The sequence below is a fragment of the Notolepis coatsorum genome (assembly GCF_963971535.1).
Source record: "Notolepis coatsorum genome assembly, chromosome: 10".
In the NCBI taxonomy this organism is placed as follows: domain Eukaryota; kingdom Metazoa; phylum Chordata; class Actinopteri; order Aulopiformes; family Paralepididae; genus Notolepis; species Notolepis coatsorum.
In genome coordinates, this window is record NC_140174.1 from 19,924,758 (window position 1) to 19,946,815 (window position 22,058).

The following is a 22,058-nucleotide window of genomic DNA, read 5'->3' on the forward strand; positions in this document are numbered from 1 at the left end:
TGAATTTTTTGTTCAACCACGTGGGCTTGGAGTTCACTGTTTGAGCTTTTGGAAAGCTTTGTCTGACTTTTATGAAGTTCAGAGCATTTTTTGTCTCTGGTTTTCATAACGGCCAGTATTTCAGTGTGCATCCATGGCTCAGCGCGATTTTTAACCCTGGTGGTTCTTAGGGGTGCTATGTTGTTGAGTATTGTTGTGAATTTGGTTTTGAATCCAAGCCATGTTTCTTCAACCAAGTTTCAAGTTTCAAGTTTCTTTAATAGTTGTCATACATCCCAATGTATATATTCCCCAGTGTGTGTCTCCATGTGTGTGTGTTCTCCATTTTGTTTCCTCCCTCCAGCCATTGTTCCCTTCACCATTGGTCCCTGCCAGGCCTGCCCTTCCATTATAGCAACACAGCACCGATTGGTGGATGGCTTTCCAGACTCCAACACTCAATCCACACCACCCAATCATGGATCACCCCACACCTGTTAAAACATGGCTTCTCACTTCAGTCTTTCTCTCTCTCTGGCATGAGGCTAGGCCTGTTGTGATTTTGTAAACCTGTAACTTTGACAATATTGCATTTCGTTTATTGGCCTTTGGTGCTTAGTAGAAATTTCCTTGTGTGTGTATGGCCACAGAGAGAGCATTGTTAGTTATAGTTTGTTTTTGTATATATTCTGCCTTTGTTTCTGTATAATTAATGTGTTTTTCTCTCTTTCTCAGGAAGCACAGATGGGGTGAGCTGCCATTTCCTTTGGATATTGTTTTCTCCTGTTTTGGTTAGGTAAGAGTAGTTTAGGTAATGTAATCTCTTTTACCATAGATTAGATTTGGGTTTATTTGGAGTATAGTGGTGTTTGTTTGTTGTTTTGGCCTGGGCTCACCCCTGAGCTACATGTGCTTCCTTTGCATCTATTCAATAAATATCATTGTTGTTTACAAACGTGGTCCATCTTTTCTGTCAACCAACTGTTATGTTACAGCCCTTTACCCTTAGACTCACAGGGGTCGTAACATAAATGGGGGCTCTGCCTGGATTTTGTAACCCATGTTCAATTGTTGGTTGATGGATTTGGTGAACTGTGTTTGTTTACACTTGTATAGTTATTAATTAATTTGTGTGTAAAAATGGCATTTGTGTAAAAAAAAGAATAATGGCAGTTAGTACTTTTGATCTGGGGAAATTCTTGCGCAATCCTACTTGGGAAGCGCTGGATAGCTGCCGCAAGGCAGACTTAGTGGAGATTGCCACACATTTTAAACTCTCGGTTCAACAAAAGCATCTTAAGCAGGATATCAGGTGTCTTGTGGTAGATAAGCTGTTGGAGCAGGGGACGCTTGTTTTACCTGTGGTCTCTGATGAACATGCAAGTCCTCCTGGTGAACCTACGGAAGCACAGCCTTCTGAGGAGCAAGCCCATGGTGCTGAAAAGGCAGGTGTGAACGTCACATTGGCACATTTTCACTTGACCTCTCCTGTGTCAACTGGGTCTCGAGAAGGGGCCCAGGTCAAGGTTAGAATAGCCCGTCTCCAGATGGAGGCTCAGGAGAAGGCACAAGCACGTGAGGCGGAGTATCGGCTTCATAAAATGGAGCTTGAGGCGGAAAATGAAAGGGCTGTTAACATCCGTAGGTTGGAGCTTGAGGTGGAAAAAGAGCTCAGACTGCGGGAGTTGGAGCTGGGAGACCAAAGGAGTGGATCCAACTCTGCTACACCGACTCCTCCACAAGGCCCGGGTATGTCCTCCTCCACAGCTTATTCATCACACACTTTTGATATAAGTAAACACATTGCCTTGGTGCCTCCGTTCCGAGAGACAGAAGTTGATACTTATTTTAATGTGTTTGAGCGTATTGCTGCTTCATTGCGCTGGCCAAGAGAGGTCTGGCCTTTGTTGCTTCAATGCAAATTGACTGGTAAAGCCCAAGAGGTTTGTTCAACACTTTCCCTAGAAGATAGTTTACTGTATGATACTGTGAAGGCTGCCATCCTTCGTGCATATGAGCTTGTGCCCGAAGCTTATAGGCAGAGGTTTCGCAGTCACAAGAGAGCTGTCAACCAGACCTTTGTAGAGTTTGCTAGAGAGAAGGGAACTCTCTTTGATAAATGGTGTGCAGCAAGCAAGGCCTCAGATCTTAACTCTCTCAGAGAACTCATTCTATTAGAAGAGTTTAAGAATCGTTTGCCAGAGCGTATTGTAATTTACCTGAGTGAGCAGAAAGTGTCCACTCTGCAGCAAGCTGCTGTATTAGCTGATGAGTTTGCGCTAACCCATAAAACTGTGTTTGTAGATAGGCGTGACTCATTTCTCCCACATGATTTCTCTCAGAAACATTCTGTCCCCAACCATTCAGAATTCACACACCCCCGACCAAAAATGTCACCTCCACGCTCAAAAGAGGAGCGGACATGTTACTACTGTCATAAATCTGGTCATGTTATTTCTGACTGTTTAACATTGAAACGTAAGCAGCAACCGTCCTCTCAGAACTTTAGACAACCCAAAGGGGTTGGTCTGATTAAAATGGCACCTGATTCCGATCAGCAGATGCACAATGATCAGGATGTTCTCGATCCTTGTTTCAGGCCATTTACTTCCAAGGGTTTAGTTTCCTTGACAGGGGATCCAAAAGATCAGTGTACAGTTCAGATCTTACGAGATACTGGAGCCTCACAATCCTTTATCCTCTCTGATGTACTACCTCTGTCTGAGAAATCTTCCTGTGGTTCTAGTGTCCTAGTTCAAGGTATTGAGATGGGTTTCGTGCCAGCCCTGTTACACTGTATTCATGTACAATCTGATTTGGTCACTGGTTTCTTTAAAATAGGGGTGAGACCTTCCTTGCCAGTTAAAGGCATTTCCTTTATCATGGGAAATGATTTAGCTGGAGGACAGGTGAACGCTGTGCTGGAAGTGTTGGATCACCCAGACACAGATTCTCTGCCTGATGACTTGTCACAGAACTTCCCTGAAGTTTTTTCTGCAAGTGTTGTCACTCGGGCTCAATTGAAAAAGAGAGGTGATGAAATTAATTTGTCTGACTCTGTTTTTGCTTCAGCCTTTGTCAGGGAGGAGTTGCTGGCTCCAACTTCTGATACCGCTGACAAACCACAGACTCATAGTAAGGTACCCCCACAGACAACTGTAACTAGTTCCGACGCATTGAAGTTACCCGTTACTCGTGAAATGCTAATTACTGCCCAGAAGGCTGACCCTTCTCTTGCAAAATGTTTCTCTTCTCTTGAAACAGAACAGAGGAGAGAGTTGCATTCTTATTTTGTGGATGAGGGAGTTTTGATGCGTACATGGAGGTCCCATGGTACTAGACTGGCAGAGCATGCACAATCGGAGATAGGGCTACCAGATCAGGTACCAGACTGGAGCACTGTTTATCAGATTGTTGTCCCTGCAGTTTATAGTCAGCATGTACTGTTCTTGGCCCATGACCACCCTTGGTCTGGACACTTGGGAGTCACTAAAACATACAACAGAATACTTCAACATTTCTTTTGGCCCGGTTTGAAGTCCGATGTAGCACAGTACTGTCGTACGTGTAGTACTTGTCAGATCACCGGAAAGCCAAACCAGGTAATTCCACCTGCTCCCCTCTGTCCTATACCAGCGGTCGGTGAACCATTTGAACATGTCATAGTTGACTGTGTTGGTCCGTTGCCAAGGACCAAAGCCGGCAATCAGTTTTTGTTGACAATAATGTGTACCGCCACCCGTTTCCCTGAGGCTATCCCTCTTCGCAGAATTACAGTGCCTGTAATAATTACGGCTTTGACGAAGTTCTTCTCCACGTTTGGACTGCCTAAGGTAGTACAAACGGACCAAGGCACCAACTTCCTGTCTAGGTTATTTGAGCAAGTGTTACAGTCCCTGGGTATCCGACATATAGTGTCCAGTGCCTACCACCCTGAAACTCAGGGGGCTCTAGAACGTTGGCATCAGACCTTAAAGTCCATGCTGCGTAAATATTGCTTAGACACAGAGAAAGATTGGGATGAGGGTGTCCCCCTTGTTCTATTTGCTGTGCGAGAGACCATACAGGAGTCTCTTGGTTTCAGTCCTGCTGAGCTCGTTTTTGGGCACACTGTTAGAGGGCCTCTGAAAGTTCTTAAAGAACGGTTCATGTCAAAGGGTGCCAGCACACCCACTAATGTTCTAGATTTTGTTAGCCAGTTTCGAGAGCGACTGCATCAGGCGTGCTCTCTCGCAAAAGAAGCGCTCTCTTCTTCCCAGAGAACTATGAAACGGCACTATGACGAGAAAGCTGTTTCTCGATCTTTCCAGCCAGGTGATAAGGTTCTAGTCCTGTTACCTATCCTTGGTTCTGCTCTTTCCGCTCGTTTTTCCGGACCGTATGCAATAGACAAGAAGATAAGTGATACAGACTATGTGGTTCGCACCCCTGATCGTAAACGTCACTCTCGTGTTTGCCACATCAATATGCTTAAACCATATTTTTCCAGAGATAGTGTGCAGGTGAAGACCTCAGACCAGACAGCCGGACTGGCCGTCTCTGCTGTTGCCTCAACTCCAATAGTTCCGGACTCTCCTGACGTTAGTGGTGAGGATGTAGATGGCTTGGAGTTGCGCAATGCAGCCCATCAGGGTGCTAGATTGTCCAACACTGAGATGTTATTGAACCTGCCCACTCACTTAGCACACTTACCTGAGGAGCAGCGAGAGGACATCACAAATTTGATTCAGGCCTACATGGCTCTGTTTGGTGATGTTCCCTCCTGTACTTCTGTATTGGCCCATGATATTAATGTTAACGATGATGTGCCTATCAAGCAACATGCATACCGTGTTAACATCACCAAGAGGGCCATGATGCAACAGGAGGTTGACTATTTGTTAAAACATGGTTTAGCCAAGCCAAGTTGCAGTCCCTGGAGTTCACCTTGCTTGTTAGCTCCCAAATCGGATGGAACTCCTAGATTTTGTACTGATTTCCGAAAGGTAAATGCTGTCACCATGCCTGATTCCTTCCCACTGCCCCGCATGGAAGATTGTATTGACGACCTTGGATCTGCCACCTATGTTAGCAAACTAGATTTGTTAAAGGGTTACTGGCAGGTCCCTTTGACCCCCCGTGCCTCGGAAATCTCGGCGTTTGTTACTCCTGACAATTTTTTGCAATATACTGTAATGCCTTTTGGAATGCGTAATGCCCCGGCCACTTTCCAGCGACTGGTGACCCTAGTCCTGGCTGGTGTTCCAAATTGTAATGCCTATCTCGATGACCTGGTTGTCTATTCGACCAACTGGCGTGACCACATGACAACCTTGCAAACTGTCTTTGACCGCTTAGCTGGAGCCTCCCTGACCCTTAACCTTGCCAAGTGTGAGTTCGGCAAGGCTACGGTTACCTATCTTGGTAAGCAGGTAGGACAAGGCCAAGTGCGTCCGGTGGATGCAAAAATATCTGCAATCACAACTTTTCCAGTGCCTACTACTAGGCGGGAATTGCGTAGATTCCTTGGGATGGCTGGGTATTACCGTGGTTTTTGCCGGAACTTTTCTTCTGTCGTCACTTCTCTCACTAGCCTGTGTAGCCCGTCCAAACCATTCATTTGGACAGCTGATTGTCAAAATGCATTTGATGGTGTTAAAGCTCTCTTATGCAGTTCCCCTGTTCTCTCTGCTCCAGATTTCTCCCTGCCGTTCCAGCTGGAGGTGGATGCCAGCGGGGTGGGAGCTGGAGGGGTGTTATTACAGGACGATCACGATGGTGTCAGTCACCCGGTTTGTTATTTCTCCCGGAAATTTAACAAACATCAACTAAACTATTCCACTATTGAAAAGGAGACTTTGGCTATGTTGTATGCGTTGCAACATTTTGAGGTGTATGTCGGTTCGAGCGTATTACCAGTGGTAGTATACACCGACCACAACCCATTGGTTTTTCTGTCGCGGATGTACAACCACAATCAGCGCCTCATGCGTTGGGCGCTCATAGTGCAAAATTATAACCTCAGCATAAAGCATAAGAAGGGGTCTGAGAATGTGTTGGCGGATGCTCTATCTCGGAGTTAAATCTCTGTTGCTGTCGACTCGTTGTCTGTTGCTGTCGACTCGTTCTACTGTATATTGCTGTCGACTTGTTCTATTTTGCTGTCTACTCGGTCTATGTTGCTGTGGACTCGTTTTATGTTGCTGTCGACTCAGTCTCTCTTGCCGTCAACTCGTTCTGTCATTGTTGACCCGTGTGGTTGTACCAACTGCTAGTTTTTTCATAGCTCTTTGTTTTGGAGTACATGTTATCTCGGGGATGTTATCTCGTTGTTAAAAAAAAACATGTTTAGTTGGTGTTAGGTGTCAAACATGTTTTTGTCTTATGTATGGGGGTGTTACATCCCAATGTATATATTCCCCAGTGTGTGTCTCCATGTGTGTGTGTTCTCCATTTTGTTTCCTCCCTCCAGCCATTGTTCCCTTCACCATTGGTCCCTGCCAGGCCTGCCCTTCCATTATAGCAACACAGCACCGATTGGTGGATGGCTTTCCAGACTCCAACACCACCCAATCATGGATCACCCCACACCTGTTAAAACATGGCTTCTCACTTCAGTCTTTCTCTCTCTCTGGCATGAGGCTAGGCCTGTTGTGATTTTGTAAACCTGTAACTTTGACAATATTGCATTTCGTTTATTGGCCTTTGGTGCTTAGTAGAAATTTCCTTGTGTGTGTATGGCCACAGAGAGAGCATTGTTAGTTATAGTTTGTTTTTGTATATATTCTGCCTTTGTTTCTGTATAATTAATGTGTTTTTCTCTCTTTCTCAGGAAGCACAGATGGGGTGAGCTGCCATTTCCTTTGGATATTGTTTTCTCCTGTTTTGGTTAGGTAAGAGTAGTTTAGGTAATGTAATCTCTTTTACCATAGATTAGATTTGGGTTTATTTGGAGTATAGTGGTGTTTGTTTGTTGTTTTGGCCTGGGCTCACCCCTGAGCTACATGTGCTTCCTTTGCATCTATTCAATAAATATCATTGTTGTTTACAAACGTGGTCCATCTTTTCTGTCAACCAACTGTTATGTTACAGCCCTTTACCCTTAGACTCACAGGGGTCGTAACACAGAAGTACAGAATACTTTCATACAAAATGTTTCTTACTGTTACGCTCCAGAGACTGTGCTAGACAAGATAGTATCAAATAACATAGTATAGCATGTAATTTAGAAGAAGAAAATGAGGTCACAGTGTTCGGTATAGACATATGTACAATGTTCTGAGTTACCATATAATATACAATACTATGCAGTGTACTAATGTACAGTACTATATAGTGCAAAGCAGAAATGGGATGAGGTACAATTTAGGTACAATTTACAGTAAGGTGTACGAGTTGTAGTGCAATCCTTCATCAATAAATATAAAGTGTGGGGAGTGGGTGCTACAGTGTGTTTGTTTAAAGTGGGTGTGTGCTATAAAGTGTGTGGAGTGGGTGCTACAGTGTGTTTGTTTAAAGTGAGTGTGTGCGTGTGGATGTGTGTGCTATGTGCGTTTGGTGGTTGTTGTTGTGTAGTGTTCATTGTTCGTTTAGCAGCCTGATGGCCTGGGGATAGAAGCTTCTTCTGAGTCTTTCTGTGCTCGCCTTGAGACTCCGGTATCGCTTGCCTGACCGCAGCAGTTCAAAGAGGCAGTTGTTCGGGTGACTGGAGTCTTTAATGATTCTCTTAGCCTTGCCCTTGCAACGCTTGTTGTAAATGTTCTGGAGGGTGGGGAGCCCCCCTCCAATTGTGCGTTCGGCTGAACGTGTCACTCTTTGTAGTCTGCTTCGGTCTTGTGCAGTGCTATTCCCAAACCAGGAGGTGATGTTGCCGGTCAAGATGCTCTCTATTGTACATGAGTAGAAGTTCTTAAGGATCTTCTGACTGACTTGGAACTTCCTTAGGCGCCTGAGGAAGTAGAGGCGTTGTCGTGCCTTCTTCACAACACTGTCAATGTGTGTGGTCCATGTCAAGTCCTCAGATGAACCTGTGTACCACTGAGTTCATCTGACCAGTCCATGCTCTCCAGTTCTTGATTAAAGGCCTCTCTAGAGTAGGTTTTGAGGTCTCTCGATGTGACTGTTTTGTGACAGCCGGCCTTCTGTTTTAGCTTTTTGCGGGTACAGAAAATCATATAATGATCACTTAACCCGCATGCTATCACCCCTTTATTGGAGATCATGGACTTGTCAGAGGTCAAAATGAGGTCAATGGTGGTTTGTGTCGAATCACATACCCTTGTGGGTTGGGTTATTAGCTGGCTGGAACCGTGCAGATCAGAAAACCTACTGAAGGCCTTGAAGACGGGTGCTGCTTTACGCATCATATCCGTGTTCCAGTCCCCAATAAGAATTTTTTCTACACCCTCCACCCCAGCTAAACACCCATCGAGTGTGTCATAGAAGCCACTCTGTTCTGGCGGTCTATAGATTCCGCCTACTAGTACTGGTTTTGCCCTATCGAATAAGATTTCAATCCAAACAGTTTCAATTTCGTCATGGTTAAGGTCAGTACGGTTGATGAATTTGGTATCTTTGTGTATATACACACAGACGCCACCTCCATATTGATTCCTATCCCTCCTGACTATTGAGTAGTTTTCGATATCAATCTCTGGATCCTGTACAGATGAGTCTAGTTTTGTTTCTGTGAAACACAATATGTTTGCCTTCCCGTTTAAAAACAATTGTCTGATTTCAGCCGTGTGGCTGACCTGAGTGTAGGTGTCATCGATGTTGATGTCGATCACGATCATGAGGAAGATGGCGATGGGAACACCGAAGTCTCCGATCAGGCGCCTGATCTGGAAGAGGTGCAGATGATGGACGTTGCTGTTCATTCAACAGTCAAAAGCTAAATATATAATATTGTACTGTCTCAATAATGGTGTAGTGAAACAGTGAAAACAGGTATAACCCTTTCACTACCACACTACAGAAGGTTAAGCCTTTCATCCCTTTAACCATCTGTAGTGTGGTAGTGAACGGGTTAACCCATTGTCGTGTGGCAGTGAAAGGGTTAACATTCTGTAGTGTGGTAGTGAAAGGGTTAACCATTTGTCATGTGTCAGTGAAAGGGTTAACCTTCTGTAGTGTGTTAGTGAAAGGGTTAACCCTTTGTCATGTGGCAGTGAAAGGGTTAACCTTCTGTAGTGTGTTAGTGAAAGGGTTAACCATTTGTCGTGTGGCAGTGAAAGGGTTAACCTTCTGTAGTGTGGCAGTGAAAGGTTAACCTTCTGTAGTGTGGCAGTGAAAGGGTTAACCTTCTGTAATGTGGCAGTGAAAGGGTTAACCTTCTGTAGTGTGGTAGTGAAAGGGCTCCAGGCAGCAGACTCGCTCACCTTTCCTGGCAGGAAGGTGCCGTTCTTGAACTGCCGCAGGAAGAAGGCGGTGAGGAAGCAGCCCAGCATGAGGCACATGGAGAGCAGGGCGGTGTTGGGGAAGGCCTTGCTCCCCGCGGCGCTCACCTCCGTCACGTTGCCTGTGCCGTTGTCCTCCAGCCGCCTGGTGATCAGCACCGGGTGCCAGGGGTCCTCCACCGTCTCGTTCAGGGGCTCGTAGTTCAGGACCAGCGGGTGGGCCTTGAAGATCTGGGGACGAGAGGGCGGAGCATGCCACAGGAATTCATTTGTGCTAATCTAGGCTAGCTGGTCCGTATCCGCTTCCATTCTAACTTAAAATTCTGGTCATGGTTGAGAGATGGTCAAGTGTGCGACCATTTTAACTGAGGGGTTGTATTTTGGTGTATTTATTTGTATGTATTTTAGTGTATAATTGTAACCTATACTGATTCCTACTGTGTTTTAATTACTGTACTATGTTTTTTAACTGAGGGGTTGTATTTTAATGTATTTGTTTGTATGTATTTTTGTGTATTGTGGCCTATACTGATTCCTACTGTGTTTTAATTATTGTACTATGTTTTAATTATTGTTGTGCTCATGTCACCTGCCCCAGAGACTACAGTTGAAAATTAGCCAACTTGGCTAAACTGGCATATTTACAGTCAAATGTTCCTTAATATGCACTGTCTCTGTATTTTAAACCAATAAATACAAATACAAATTAATTTGTGCTAAGCTAGGCTAGCTGGTCCGTATCCGCTTCCATTAATTTGTGCTAAGCTAGCTAATCTTATCTTATCTTGCGGCCGGATAGCTTTCTACTGAACGCACAGAGAGGAAGTCAGTAACTATCTTCTTGTCTGACCGTTGATTCTACAGGATAGATGGAATGGAATGATGGCCTGGTGACATGTGATGGAGGTGAATGGAGGTGAATGGAGGTGAATGGTGATGGAGGTGAATGGAGGTGAATGAAGGTGGTGATGTTTGATGGAGATGAAGGGTATACCCTGCCCAGTTTGGCGAACGTCTCGTAGATGAAGATGAGGGAGATGAGGATGGAGAAGATCTCCTGGGTAAAGCGAGAGATGTAGCGCACCAGGAAGCTGCCCTCAAAGGCCACGATCACCACCACGATCACCACCAGCCATGCGCCCACCCACACTCTGCCCACGATGTACTCAATGCCCTGGGATTTGCAGAACTGAACAAGAAACAAGAAAGAGGACCCAGGGCTGTTACATGTTTATCTCTGATTCGTGACTGTAGTTGGAAATTCTACATATTAGATTAGATTAGACTAGATTCAGATGTATTGTCATCATGCAGCACAAGTACAATACAATGAAAATAGGTTTGACATCTAACCAGAGTGCAAATGTAACAGTAAAGTACAGTAGTAATATACAATATACAGGTGATTAAACTGGGTATACAATATATATTCATATGTTACTGAGTAACAGTGCTAATCAGTTGTAGTGTTGTGTAGTTTTATTTTGTGAAATTTTTAAACAATGTTTTTATTGCATTTTTTTCTTTTACACAAACATACATATATACAGACAATAACACATGGCAAAAATAAAAAGACACCCTCCAATCCCCTCCCTTCCCTAATTATAATACAAATGACATTTCCGCAGACACACTACAATAGAAATAATTATTGTTAATGTTAATTTATAAAGGGGAACTATGATAAGAAGGGAATATACCTATACAGTGCCCTAAACACGGTTTAGTGTTTTTATAATGGTAGGTCAGTATGTAGTGCTGTATCCATGTGGTACAGAGATCTTTATGATGTAAAGTTATGTCTGTATTGTTTAATTGATTGTTGTGATTTGGTTTGTCCCTGTAGGAGGAGCTTCAGGATAAAGCCTGGGGTAGAAGCTCCTCTGGGAGGGAGAGGTGGTATTTATGTGGTATTTATTTGATGTGGTATTTTTTGTTCTTATTTAATTAGGTTAAAAGCGAGAAAATAAAAAACAACCACCGGGTGATGACAACCTGTCTCCGACTACGTTGTTCTACTGATTGGCCACATCCTCACAAATATGTACAGTGATACAGGTATAAAGACACTATATACAGTATATCTGTACATATCCCTTACCTACTCTTACTAGTTACTATATCTATATCTGTACATATCCCTTACCTACTCTTACTAGTTACTATATCTATATCTGTACATATCCCTTACCTACTCTCACTAGTTACTATATCTATATCTGTACATATCTCTTACCTACTCTTACTAGTTACTATATCTATATCTGTACATATCCCTTACCTACTTTTACTAGTTACTATATCTATATCTGTACATATCCCTTACCTACTCTCACTAGTTACTATATCTATATCTGTACATATCTCTTACCTACTCTTACTAGTTACTATATCTATATCTGTACATATCCCTTACCTACTCTTACTAGTTACTATATCTATATCTGTACATATCAAAAGGTTATTCTATAACCTAGTTATATGAGTATAGCGAGCGCTCTGCTCTATTGGAGCTATCCCTTTAATCCATTCTAATAATGAAACATTTTCACACACATGTGCACACCTAATTGCCTCCGCCTGGCCACACCCATATCCGCTCCTACATAAACAGGGTTGTGGCCACACCATTAGCTCCTTCCCAAGTCTTTCACCACCGAAAGGCAAAGACCATGGGGTCCTCAGTAAGTCAGAGCAGAGCGCTCGCTATACTCATATAACTAGGTTATAGAATAACCTTTCGTTATATTTCGTATAGCTTTACGCTCTGCTCTATTGGAACACAGGAGCTGAGCAGAGCGAAAAGCTCGACAGATGCACCCGCTGAGGCGCCCTACAACCGGGACCGAGCCCCCCGGCCCCCCCTAGTGGAGGACGGGGGGGAATCGGATCCGACTGTGCGAAGAGGGTTTAGCATCTCAACGCACAGGGTGAGCAGACCGTGGGACTTACCTTCACACAGAAGGACCCGCGACCACTCGGGCGCGCATCCCACATGCCACCAGGGAACGGACGGGAGCAATACCCCCGTCACAGCCCCCACATCACGGGGTCAAAGGTCAAGAACCCAACCCTGTGGCAAGGCTGCAGCAGCGGAGCGCGGAGGAGGTCCTAGCCCCAGGAAGGACCCCCTGAAAAAAGGGGCCTGGTGAGGCCAACGAGACCGCAGCATCGGGGCCCCACCAGACGGTCACTGGTGACACCACCCCCCACATCGCCAGCGTATCGGACAGGGCCCAAATAAGAGCAGACCCTTTCCCCTGGCACACTAGCTTACTGCACCTGGTATTCCCAGGGGGTTTCCCAACCAGGAACTAACCAGGGCCGAACCTGCTTAGTTACCGAGATCGGGCGTGTCCAGGTTGGCATCGTAAGCCCAAGAGGCCCACAACACTGTGGGGCCAGACGGTGCGCCGAGGAGACAACCCCCAAGGGGGTTGATCCCTCAATCCAGGCAACAGGACCTAAGAGCAGACCTGTGCCTGGACCTGTGCCTGGAGCACTGCGGACTAGACAGGCGCCTAAGGGGTCTACTGTGAGAACAGTACCCCGGCGGAAGAGGTGTTCGGTATGCTGTGCACCATGTCATGACCTCCACAAACCTGGCCCCCCATCCAGCGGGGTCGAGGTTCAAGGAGAGGCCGACACAATTGGCAGACGTCATGAAAGATGCAGGGGCATACTCACGGCCAGACGGGGTCAAGCCCGGCCTAACCCGAGAGTCGACTCTGCTACCAACACACCGGAGAAACCAACCACCCCCCTATGTTTACTTAACAGGGGGCGGTTGTTCCCTTAACCCACCAAGAAAACGTAGAAACATGACTGCGCGTATACACAGGCCATACAAGCAGTCAAGCGTTTCATTTTTCAAAGGGTTAACCCAGGCCAACAGGTCGACGAGAACTAGTCCGGACCTTGGCCTGGCGGACCGGGACCTACACAGGGATGCCTAGAGGGGTTGACAGCAACCACCCCGACAGCCCCCTCCCGACCCCGCCCAGCAGGGGGAGAGAGGGGTGAAACAAATGGAGAAGGACCAGGCCCCATAACACAGCGCAACGTACAACACCTCTGAGGAGGAGGCTCTGAAAACTCTGAGGAGGCTCCCTCACTGAGAGGGAGGTTCTGAAACTCAGAGGAGGCTCTGAACTCCCTGAGGAGGAGGCTCTGAACTCCCTGAGGAGGAGGCTCTGAAACTCCCTGAGTATGGACCAAGCGCGTCACTGTTATGGGTAACTTGTAGTGGCACACATATGACACACACATCCACAACATCAATCCCCGCGAAGCCCGGACCGACCCGGCATTTTCCCCCCGGAAAAGCACAAAGTCCTTCGGGGTACCAGAACAGCAGATCTGCGCCCCGGCGGACAACGGGTTAACTAACCTGGTCCGGCGCGACCAGAACCAGTCCTGCGTCCTAGTCACGCCGCCATCCCCAGTCCTAAGAGGGGGGTAGGTACGCGTGTCGATCTAAAACATTACAGAGGGCGCCACCAAGACGGACAGTACGTGAATGCACTGCTCCTGGTGGCCCACCTCCCAGGCGTGAGACCCCTCCACCAATGTATTGATCTACTCCGTCATCTCCCCCCGGAGATGTACGCGAGTCATCGAGTCTAACCTAGTGTACTGGCGCTCGGTAGAGATGAAAAATCTCCTTCCTAGTCGCCTGTATAAAAAACGTTGTTTCTATGAATTGGGTAACCAAGGCGCGCCGGCCCATAACGTGGTTCCACATTGGAAACACCCAGAGCCAGCGCTATACGCACGTCGAGAACCCCAAAACACATCAATGGTGAATTCTAATAAAAAACACCAGACAACGTTCCCTCCATGCTGTCTGGGACGAGCAGCAGGAAGCCGTTTAATAAGACACAGACAGTCACACGGGTCTCATATGATGCGTCTGAGGGTAACCCTGTCAATTCTGCTCTTTACATAAGAGCGGAAGACAGAAGTTCCCCCAGAGAGACCTCTACGTGAGTAACAATTGAAAAAGATACATGTAATAATAATTGGGCCAAATGACCAATGGCCCAATACACACTGTAATAGAGAGCAGAGCAGAAAACGAACAGTTTTCAAATGCATCGCATCATCCAACGTTGACAATGACGGCGGTCTGCAGCACAGAGCCTGTAAACTCACAAATGTCTCATGGCTCACAGGAAAAACGCGCCCAGTGACGTATTCCATGGCCGGGGGGAAATCCCGTGACCCACCCATCCTAACAGCAGGGGGAGAGAGGGGTGACGCGCTGCCCTCAGCCAACCCAGCCAGGGAGACTGACAGGCAGGAGGTCCCACCTCCCGGCCAATCAGTAAAGGGGGGGATGGATTTATTAGTCCACCCCTTATGACCCCTCACCCCTGATACGATGTAACAACAAAGCAGAGCCATGACACCAGTCGTAGCGCGCTACATGAAAGCGCATTATACCTGTTAGGGTAACAGCTTCACATTCTGCACGCCAGCCACAGACGATACAAACTGGCTTTATACACGGCTTCAGGCTCATGTGCGAACTTGCCACCTGAATTTTTTAAGTATGAAAAACACAGACCAAAGAGAGGGGCCAAAGGCCTTGGTACAAGCTACATATGTAAACTTCTGTAGGCCAACACCTAACCCAATTGTGGACTCAATGCCACGTTTACTTAACGTGAACACGATACACACAACCCTCTATCACAATAAAAAATGGCAAAAAGTTCACTCTCACTACTGCTAGAGGAACGTCGTTTTCCATGATGAGAGAAGACATAGGTCCTCGATCAAGTGCTGGTTACAGGCCTTGCTAAGTCTACATAATAGCGACCAAACAATTTCCAGAGAAACTGCCTCTCTCTAAGCAAGAGCACAACCCCAGGAGTAGCTGAGGGATTACACCGTCCCCAAAAATATAGTGAATCAACACACATTTTGTAAACAAAATCATATTTGAAGGGGGGGGGGCAGGGGCAACCTGGGGGATCATTTTTACCCACCCCCTCACCATCTCACCCCTGATACGACGCCAAACCAGGCGCACGGCGCGCCAGATGAAGCACATACTTCTACCTGTAGAGTAAAACTTTACATCATGCACGCCAGCCACAGCCGATAATCTCGTTTGAAAACAGGTTTTCAGCTCTGCCTATGTGTGAAAAACTTGACACTCGTTATTTTTATCATTACTTTTAAGTAACGAATAACAAGCTAAGAGAGGGACTCAGGCCCTCGATCATATGCCACTATGTACAGAGTTGCAGGGTAACACCCAGCCAGTTGTGGACTCAGCCACGTTTGTCAAACGTTACATGAACACACAACTTCTCATCATACACAAAAAAAAACAGTTCATTTTTACACACATAAAAAACAACGCTGTTTTTAGGTAGAGAGAAGACAGCCTTGGCCAATGCTAACCTAAGCTATACAAAAGCGACCAAGACAATTTTCACATCACACGTCGTATCTCCAAATGTAGTGAAGTAACATATGTTTTGTTAAACAAAGACATCGTTATTAACCAAAAACATTCGGGAGGGGGAGGGAGGAAGAGTGGAGTAATGTCCTACGGACATCTTACCTGCACCTTACGAATGCAGGACGACAGGCCGCAACACAGGTTGGTCTACCACGTTGACGAAGCCTCTCGCTGGCAAGGCCAGAAGTGACGATGGCTGGAGCCTCGCTCCGGCGTGACGCCCCCCTCCTGCAGCCGGTCATGGCGCAGGCCCGACGATATCTTCTGCCAGAGATGACGTCGTAGTCAGAGTGCCAGGGCCCGCTATCCTCACGGCTAGCGCCAATGGTTGTAGCATAAGCTAACAGCTAACTCCAGGCTAACTGATAGCATCAAGCTAACGTTTCTAGCCAAGCGTAGCCGCCAGCTAACGACTTTAGCCTAACAGCTAACTGGCTAACAGTTAGCTCTTACCGGCTACCGATAGCCACCAGCTCACGCAGGGGCAAGCTAAGCGGCTACTACCGAAGCTGTACAATGTGAGAATAGCAATACAGGCCAACACTTCAGGCAGCGGCTGTCTTTTCCTCTTTTATCCAAAAGAAAAAAGGGAAAAAGGCAACACACGTCCCTCTCACAGAATGGTGTTTACCAGCAGCGGCATCGGCAGCAAGCCCTGTTGCTTACCCGGGTTGTAGCCGTCCTGGGCTCGGAGATATTCTCATAATGAAACACCAAGCCCAGCGCGGTGGCAGAGGGTATCCGTTTTTCCAGAGACCCGGGGAATTGAACCGCAGACTCGAAATCACGGCCCCAGGAAAACAAAGCTACGACTTCACTAAGGAGGAGTCTATGTTATCGTGGGGCATCAGACTAGAACCCCCTCCACGCCGCTATGAGGGCAAAAAGGATTCTAGCCTGGAGCCGACCTTACGCAAGCTGTGCAGTTGTCCCCCCGCAACTGACACACCTGAAGCCAGCGTCGCAAAATACATCACCCGCCCAGAGAGGCCGTCAGCCCTCACACAGTCGACCGCCACCCAAAGCATAGTATCCAGCTGCAGAGCCGGAGACAGTGCCGGCGGGGATTGTTCAGCGACGCGTGCCCCTAATGCGAAGCGCCAGTGGAGATCAGAATGATCATCATCTTCTAGACTCTCCAGTGGTGAAGACACTTTATTTTCTCAAAAATAGTGAGAGAGAAAACAAAGATACAATGTCAATGCAGCTCCTCTTCTCTTCAACAAATTACTTAGCAACTAAACCTAAAGTGGTGTATACAGGCACTTTTTCGGTGGTGAAAGTAGGGAAGGAGCTGATGGTGTGGCCACGAGCCCGCATATGTAGGAGCGGATATGGGTGTGGCCAGGCAGAGGCAATTAGGTGTGCACATGTGTGTGAAAATGTTTCATTATTAGAATGGATTAAAGGGATAGTTCCAATAGAGCAGAGCGTAAAGCTATACGAAATATAACCCTTACCTACTCTTACTAGTTACTATATCTATATTTGTACATATCCCTTACCTACTCTTACTAGTTACTATATCTATATCTGTACATATCCCTTACCTACTCTTACTAGTTACTATATCTATATCTGTACATATCCCTTACCTACTCTTACTAGTTACTATATCTATATCTGTACATATCCCTTACCTACTCTTACTAGTTACTATATCTATATCTGTACACATCCCTTACCTACTCTTACTAGTTACGCTGCAGGCCAGTATGACTTACTACCATTGTGTCTTTATACTATTTGATTCTAATCTGATCTGATCTAGTCTAGTCTAGTCTAATGTAAATATTGTATTATTAGAATATTAAAATGTATGTGTTGAGCAGCACGACTCACGGCAAAGAAGGCCTCTTCGAACACCAGCAGGGGGCCGGAGAAGCCGATCACTAGCACCGGCTGGGCGGCCACTATGCAGAAGATGACGCCCTGGACACAGGTGGAGACCAGCAGCTCCGACACGCCCATCATGTTGTCCACCTTGTCCGCTGAGAAGACAGAGAGGGACCATCAGAACCATCAGAACCATCAGAACCTAGCAGCCCATCAGAACCATCAGAACCATCAGAACCTAGCAGCCCATCAGAACCTAGCAGTCCATCAGAACCATCAGAACCTAGCAGCCCATCAGAACCATCAGAACCTAGCAGCCCATCAGAACCTAGCAGTCCATCAGAACCATCAGAACCTAGCAGCCCATCAGAACCTAGCAGTCCATCAGAACCATCAGAACCTAGCAGCCCATCAGAACCTAGCAGCCCATCAGAACCATCAGAACCTAGCAGCCCATCAGAACCTAGCAGTCCATCAGAACCATCAGAACCTAGCAGCCCATCAGAACCTAGCAGTCCATCAGAACCATCAGAACCTAGCAGCCCATCAGAACCTAGCAGTCCATCAGAACCATCAGAACCATCAGAACCTAGCAGCCCATCAGAACCTAGCAGTCCATCAGAACCATCAGAACCATCAGAACCTAGCAGCCCATCAGAACCTAGCAGTCCATCAGAACCATCAGAACCATCAGAACCTAGCAGCCCATCGGAACCTAGCAGCCCATCAGAACCTAGCAGTCCATCAGAACCATCAGAACCATCAGAACCTAGCAGCCCATCAGAACCTAGCAGTCCATCAGAACCATCAGAACCATCAGAACCTAGCAGCCCATCGGAACCTAGCAGCCCATCAGAACCATCAGAACCATCAGAACCTAGCAGCCCATCAGAACCATCAGAACCGAGGGCGGTTAGGTGGCGTAGCGGAGATTGCGTTCGTCACCAACCCCGGAGCTGTGAGCTGGATTCGCCTGCTCGAATCCAGCTCACAGCTCCGGGGTTGTCACCAGCTTGGCTGGCCGTTCATACTAATACAATTGGCTGTATTAGAGGGTGGGAGAAGCTGGCGGGGTGGGTCCGGGTCGTTGTAAACAGTTCGGTCGGGGCGCCTGCTAAGCGCGGATAGGACCTGAGTGGGATAGTGTGATCCTTCCACACGCTACGCCCTCTCGGGTAGGATCCGCACTGCCAGGTGAAAAGAAGCGGTTGATTGGCTGGACGTGTGTCGGAGGAAGCACGTGATAGCCTCCACTCTCCCAGATGATCTGACTGTGGGGGGTAAGTGCGCAGCGACCAGGAAGGGGATTGGGAATTGGCATACGACTAACATTGGGATGGGAGAAAATCGGAGGAAAAATGGAGGGGAAAAAAGATTCAAAAAAAAAAGAAAAAAAAAAAGAACCATCAGAACCTAGCAGCCCATCAGAACCTAGCAGCCCATCAGAACCATCAGAACCTAGCAGCTCCGACACGCCCATCATGTTGTCCACCTTGTCCGCTGCACCAACAGAGAAGGACACGGAAGGAAATCGATGATTTGCATTTGGTTTATAACCTATATAGATATGAGTTTTAAGAGGATAATATCAGTCATGTATGTGTGTCTCCAGCCAAACTGTGCAGACAGAGGGCTGTTATCAGCTGGGTGGAGTGAGAGGCTGAGAGGTGTTTTAATATCAACATAACCGTTGTCACAGGGAAGGCAGATAGAGAGACCGAGAAATCTGGGTCATAGGTCAGGAGAAGTTGCTAGGGGCGGTCAGCCGTTGCTAAGAACTATAGTCTATAGCTGTGAGTTTTCTTGCAGTGTAAGTTAGAACAGGACGCAAGGCTGATACGAGCAGACGTGGACAGAGAGACAGAGTACTAACTAGAGGGTGGTGGGAGGAGGCTAGCTTCGGCTAAAAAAGAAGGGTTTTGGCTAACGACGAGGCGTCAACCACCATTGGACTAAAAGCAGAAGAGACGATAGAATAGTGAATTTAGTTTTCCTTTCAAAGACTTTTCAAGGACAATACAGCACGGTTTCCCATCTTGTACGAGGTTTTGTTTATGGAATAAACAACGTTTTCCAAGAAAGGTATGAAGTGGCCAGTGTCGAATTCGTATGATTACGGATTGCATTAAAGGGGAATGACAAAGATTGTACAGCCAGTATGAGAAGGTCGACGTCGGAGAGAGAAATAAACACAACGCAGGAACTACACGAACACAGATGAAGAGGTGATATAAGGCTGATTATGATCAAATCCAACAATCAGAATCATCAGAACCTAGCTGTTGACTCTTAACCACCAAAACCTGCACGGACTACAACGCATGACATATATAATGCCAGTTAGGGTACCTTGTGTTTACTGCACTTTGTGTGTACAGTTTACTTTTACTCTTACTCATAGTATATATTCAGATTGCATTTTTTATTTTATCGCCTATATTTATTGGCTCGGGAGGTAGAGCAGTCGGTAATCCAGAGGTTCCCGGTTAGATTCCCGCTCCCCCGGGGAGTGTGTCGAAGTGTCCTTGTGCAAGACACTTAACCCCTAACTGCTCGCGATCAAGCTTTTGCGATGGCTGCCCCTAAGTTATGGAACAGTCTTCCACTGTAAATTAGGTCTGCCCAGACCCTACAGAGTTTTAAGGCACAGCTGAAGACTCACCTGTTTTGACTTCCGGTTAACGTTCCGATCGGATGGCGACGACATTTTTCCGAGCTCAGCGACCACTCCACTTATATATTAATTACGACGTTAATTTCACGACATACATTCACATAATACTTCACAGAGATGGCGAATCAAATATCGAATAAGAAGGGGACATTAAATTAAATGAGGACTTTGTTCCGTGCTGAGCTCGACACTAGCATGCTCCTGCTAACCAACAGACTGGACTCGCTCCAGGAGGAGGTAGCTAGTGCGGCCACGCAGATCACCAGAGTGGAAGAAAGGATGTGTAGGAGAAAATGTATAGTTTCCATACCATAAGATCATAATTACATAATTACTATTGATCTACAAATCAGTGATATTAAGGTTGTGTAAGGACACTGTCTTCCCTTCGAGCTCTGTAACACATTAACGTTGACAGACCTCTGTGGGAAGGTTTGTGTTTATCTTCATCAAACAATATTCAAGGTAGAATGTGTACAAAAGCAGGACATGGTAACATAACCCAGAACCTTAAAGCCAGGTCATCAGGACTCGTCAAGAGCCCATGATCTTTGTCCGATGATGTAAGATCGTATGATTTGCGGGAGGACACGCCTGTTTAGACTTGTCATCTTTGTCATGTGATCAGCTGTTCTTGAATGTCTATAAATATCAATGTATTATGAAAGACCGGGCTTCTCTTTCTTCTGTGAACTTCAGTGCTCTAAATTGAATAAAGTACTGTACGTATATGATTAAGACCAGCCTCGTCTAATTTCCTTAAGAAGCTCCATTCTCCTACAATTGGTGACCCTTGACCTGGGCTGTTCTCCTGGTCCCTCTTGTCTGCCGGCTCGGGGGCCCTTTCGCCGATGCAGCAGAGAGTCGACAAAGAGGGTGAGCACCTTTTGCTTTTAGTAAAAATCTGCTGTCTATATGGGGGGCCCTTGGTTCGGGGCCTCGGCGGGTCGTGGTGTTAAAGAGGCATAATGCTTTGACTCGATGGGGTGCCGGACTCGGGCCCTCGAGGGTTGGGGATTGTGGCTGCGGTGGGTGGTGATGGAGGGGGCTTGGGATGTTAACTGTATGATCTGTCTCATTTATTGTCTAGTCATTGTTGTGTTGAGTTGGTGTTTTGGGATGTCTTTTTATGTATTATTATTATTATTATTGTGAGTTGTTTTGTTTCATGTTTGAAAAATAAAAAAGATTTGATCCAAAAAAAAAGACTCACCTGTTTTTATTGGCTTTCTGAGGCTTGGTAAGCCACACATCCCTTGGTTGTGTCGTGATTGTTTTTTAAACTTTATTGTTATATGACTTTGTGTGTGTACTGTAGGGCTGTCCCCGACTAAGGATTTGGATGGTCGACTATGATTGGCCAAAATTTTCCGTTAGTCGACTACTGGTCGACAAAAAAAAAAGAAAAGTATAATATTATTATTATTATAATTTTTTTTGTATCATTACATTTGGGCTGTGGGGGGTGCTTAATGTCTGAAGGAGTCGACTCAAGGCTTCCTGTCCTCTGCAAAAGCATGCAATTGGTCCACTGATGGATACATCTTGATATTTGTCTAGTATAGTGTGTTCATTAGATGGGTGAAATCCTCTTTCAGTGCCTCTGTGCCTGTTTTCATAGGCAGTTAGCCTCTGGTATGTGTGCCATTAGCATTAGCCACGCTTCTAGGCCTCTTTTCTTTTGGAAAGAATGATTAAAAAAAAATAAAAAATT

At 46.2% G+C, this 22,058-nt stretch overlaps 1 protein-coding gene across 1 annotated transcript in view; it reads right to left on the reverse strand.

Annotated features, from left to right (window-relative positions):
- Positions 1-22,058, reverse strand: part of LOC311236059 (band 3 anion exchange protein-like) — a 129,932-nt gene that overhangs the window by 45,167 nt on the left and 62,707 nt on the right. The window contains exons 10-13 of the mRNA XM_084323649.1: positions 17,677-17,825; positions 10,351-10,545; positions 9,339-9,587; positions 8,712-8,801 (exon numbers count right to left, since the gene is read on the reverse strand). Of these exons, the coding sequence (XP_084179775.1) occupies positions 8,712-8,801; positions 9,339-9,587; positions 10,351-10,545; positions 17,677-17,825 (683 nt within the window). The remainder of the gene's footprint in view (positions 1-8,711; positions 8,802-9,338; positions 9,588-10,350; positions 10,546-17,676; positions 17,826-22,058) is intronic.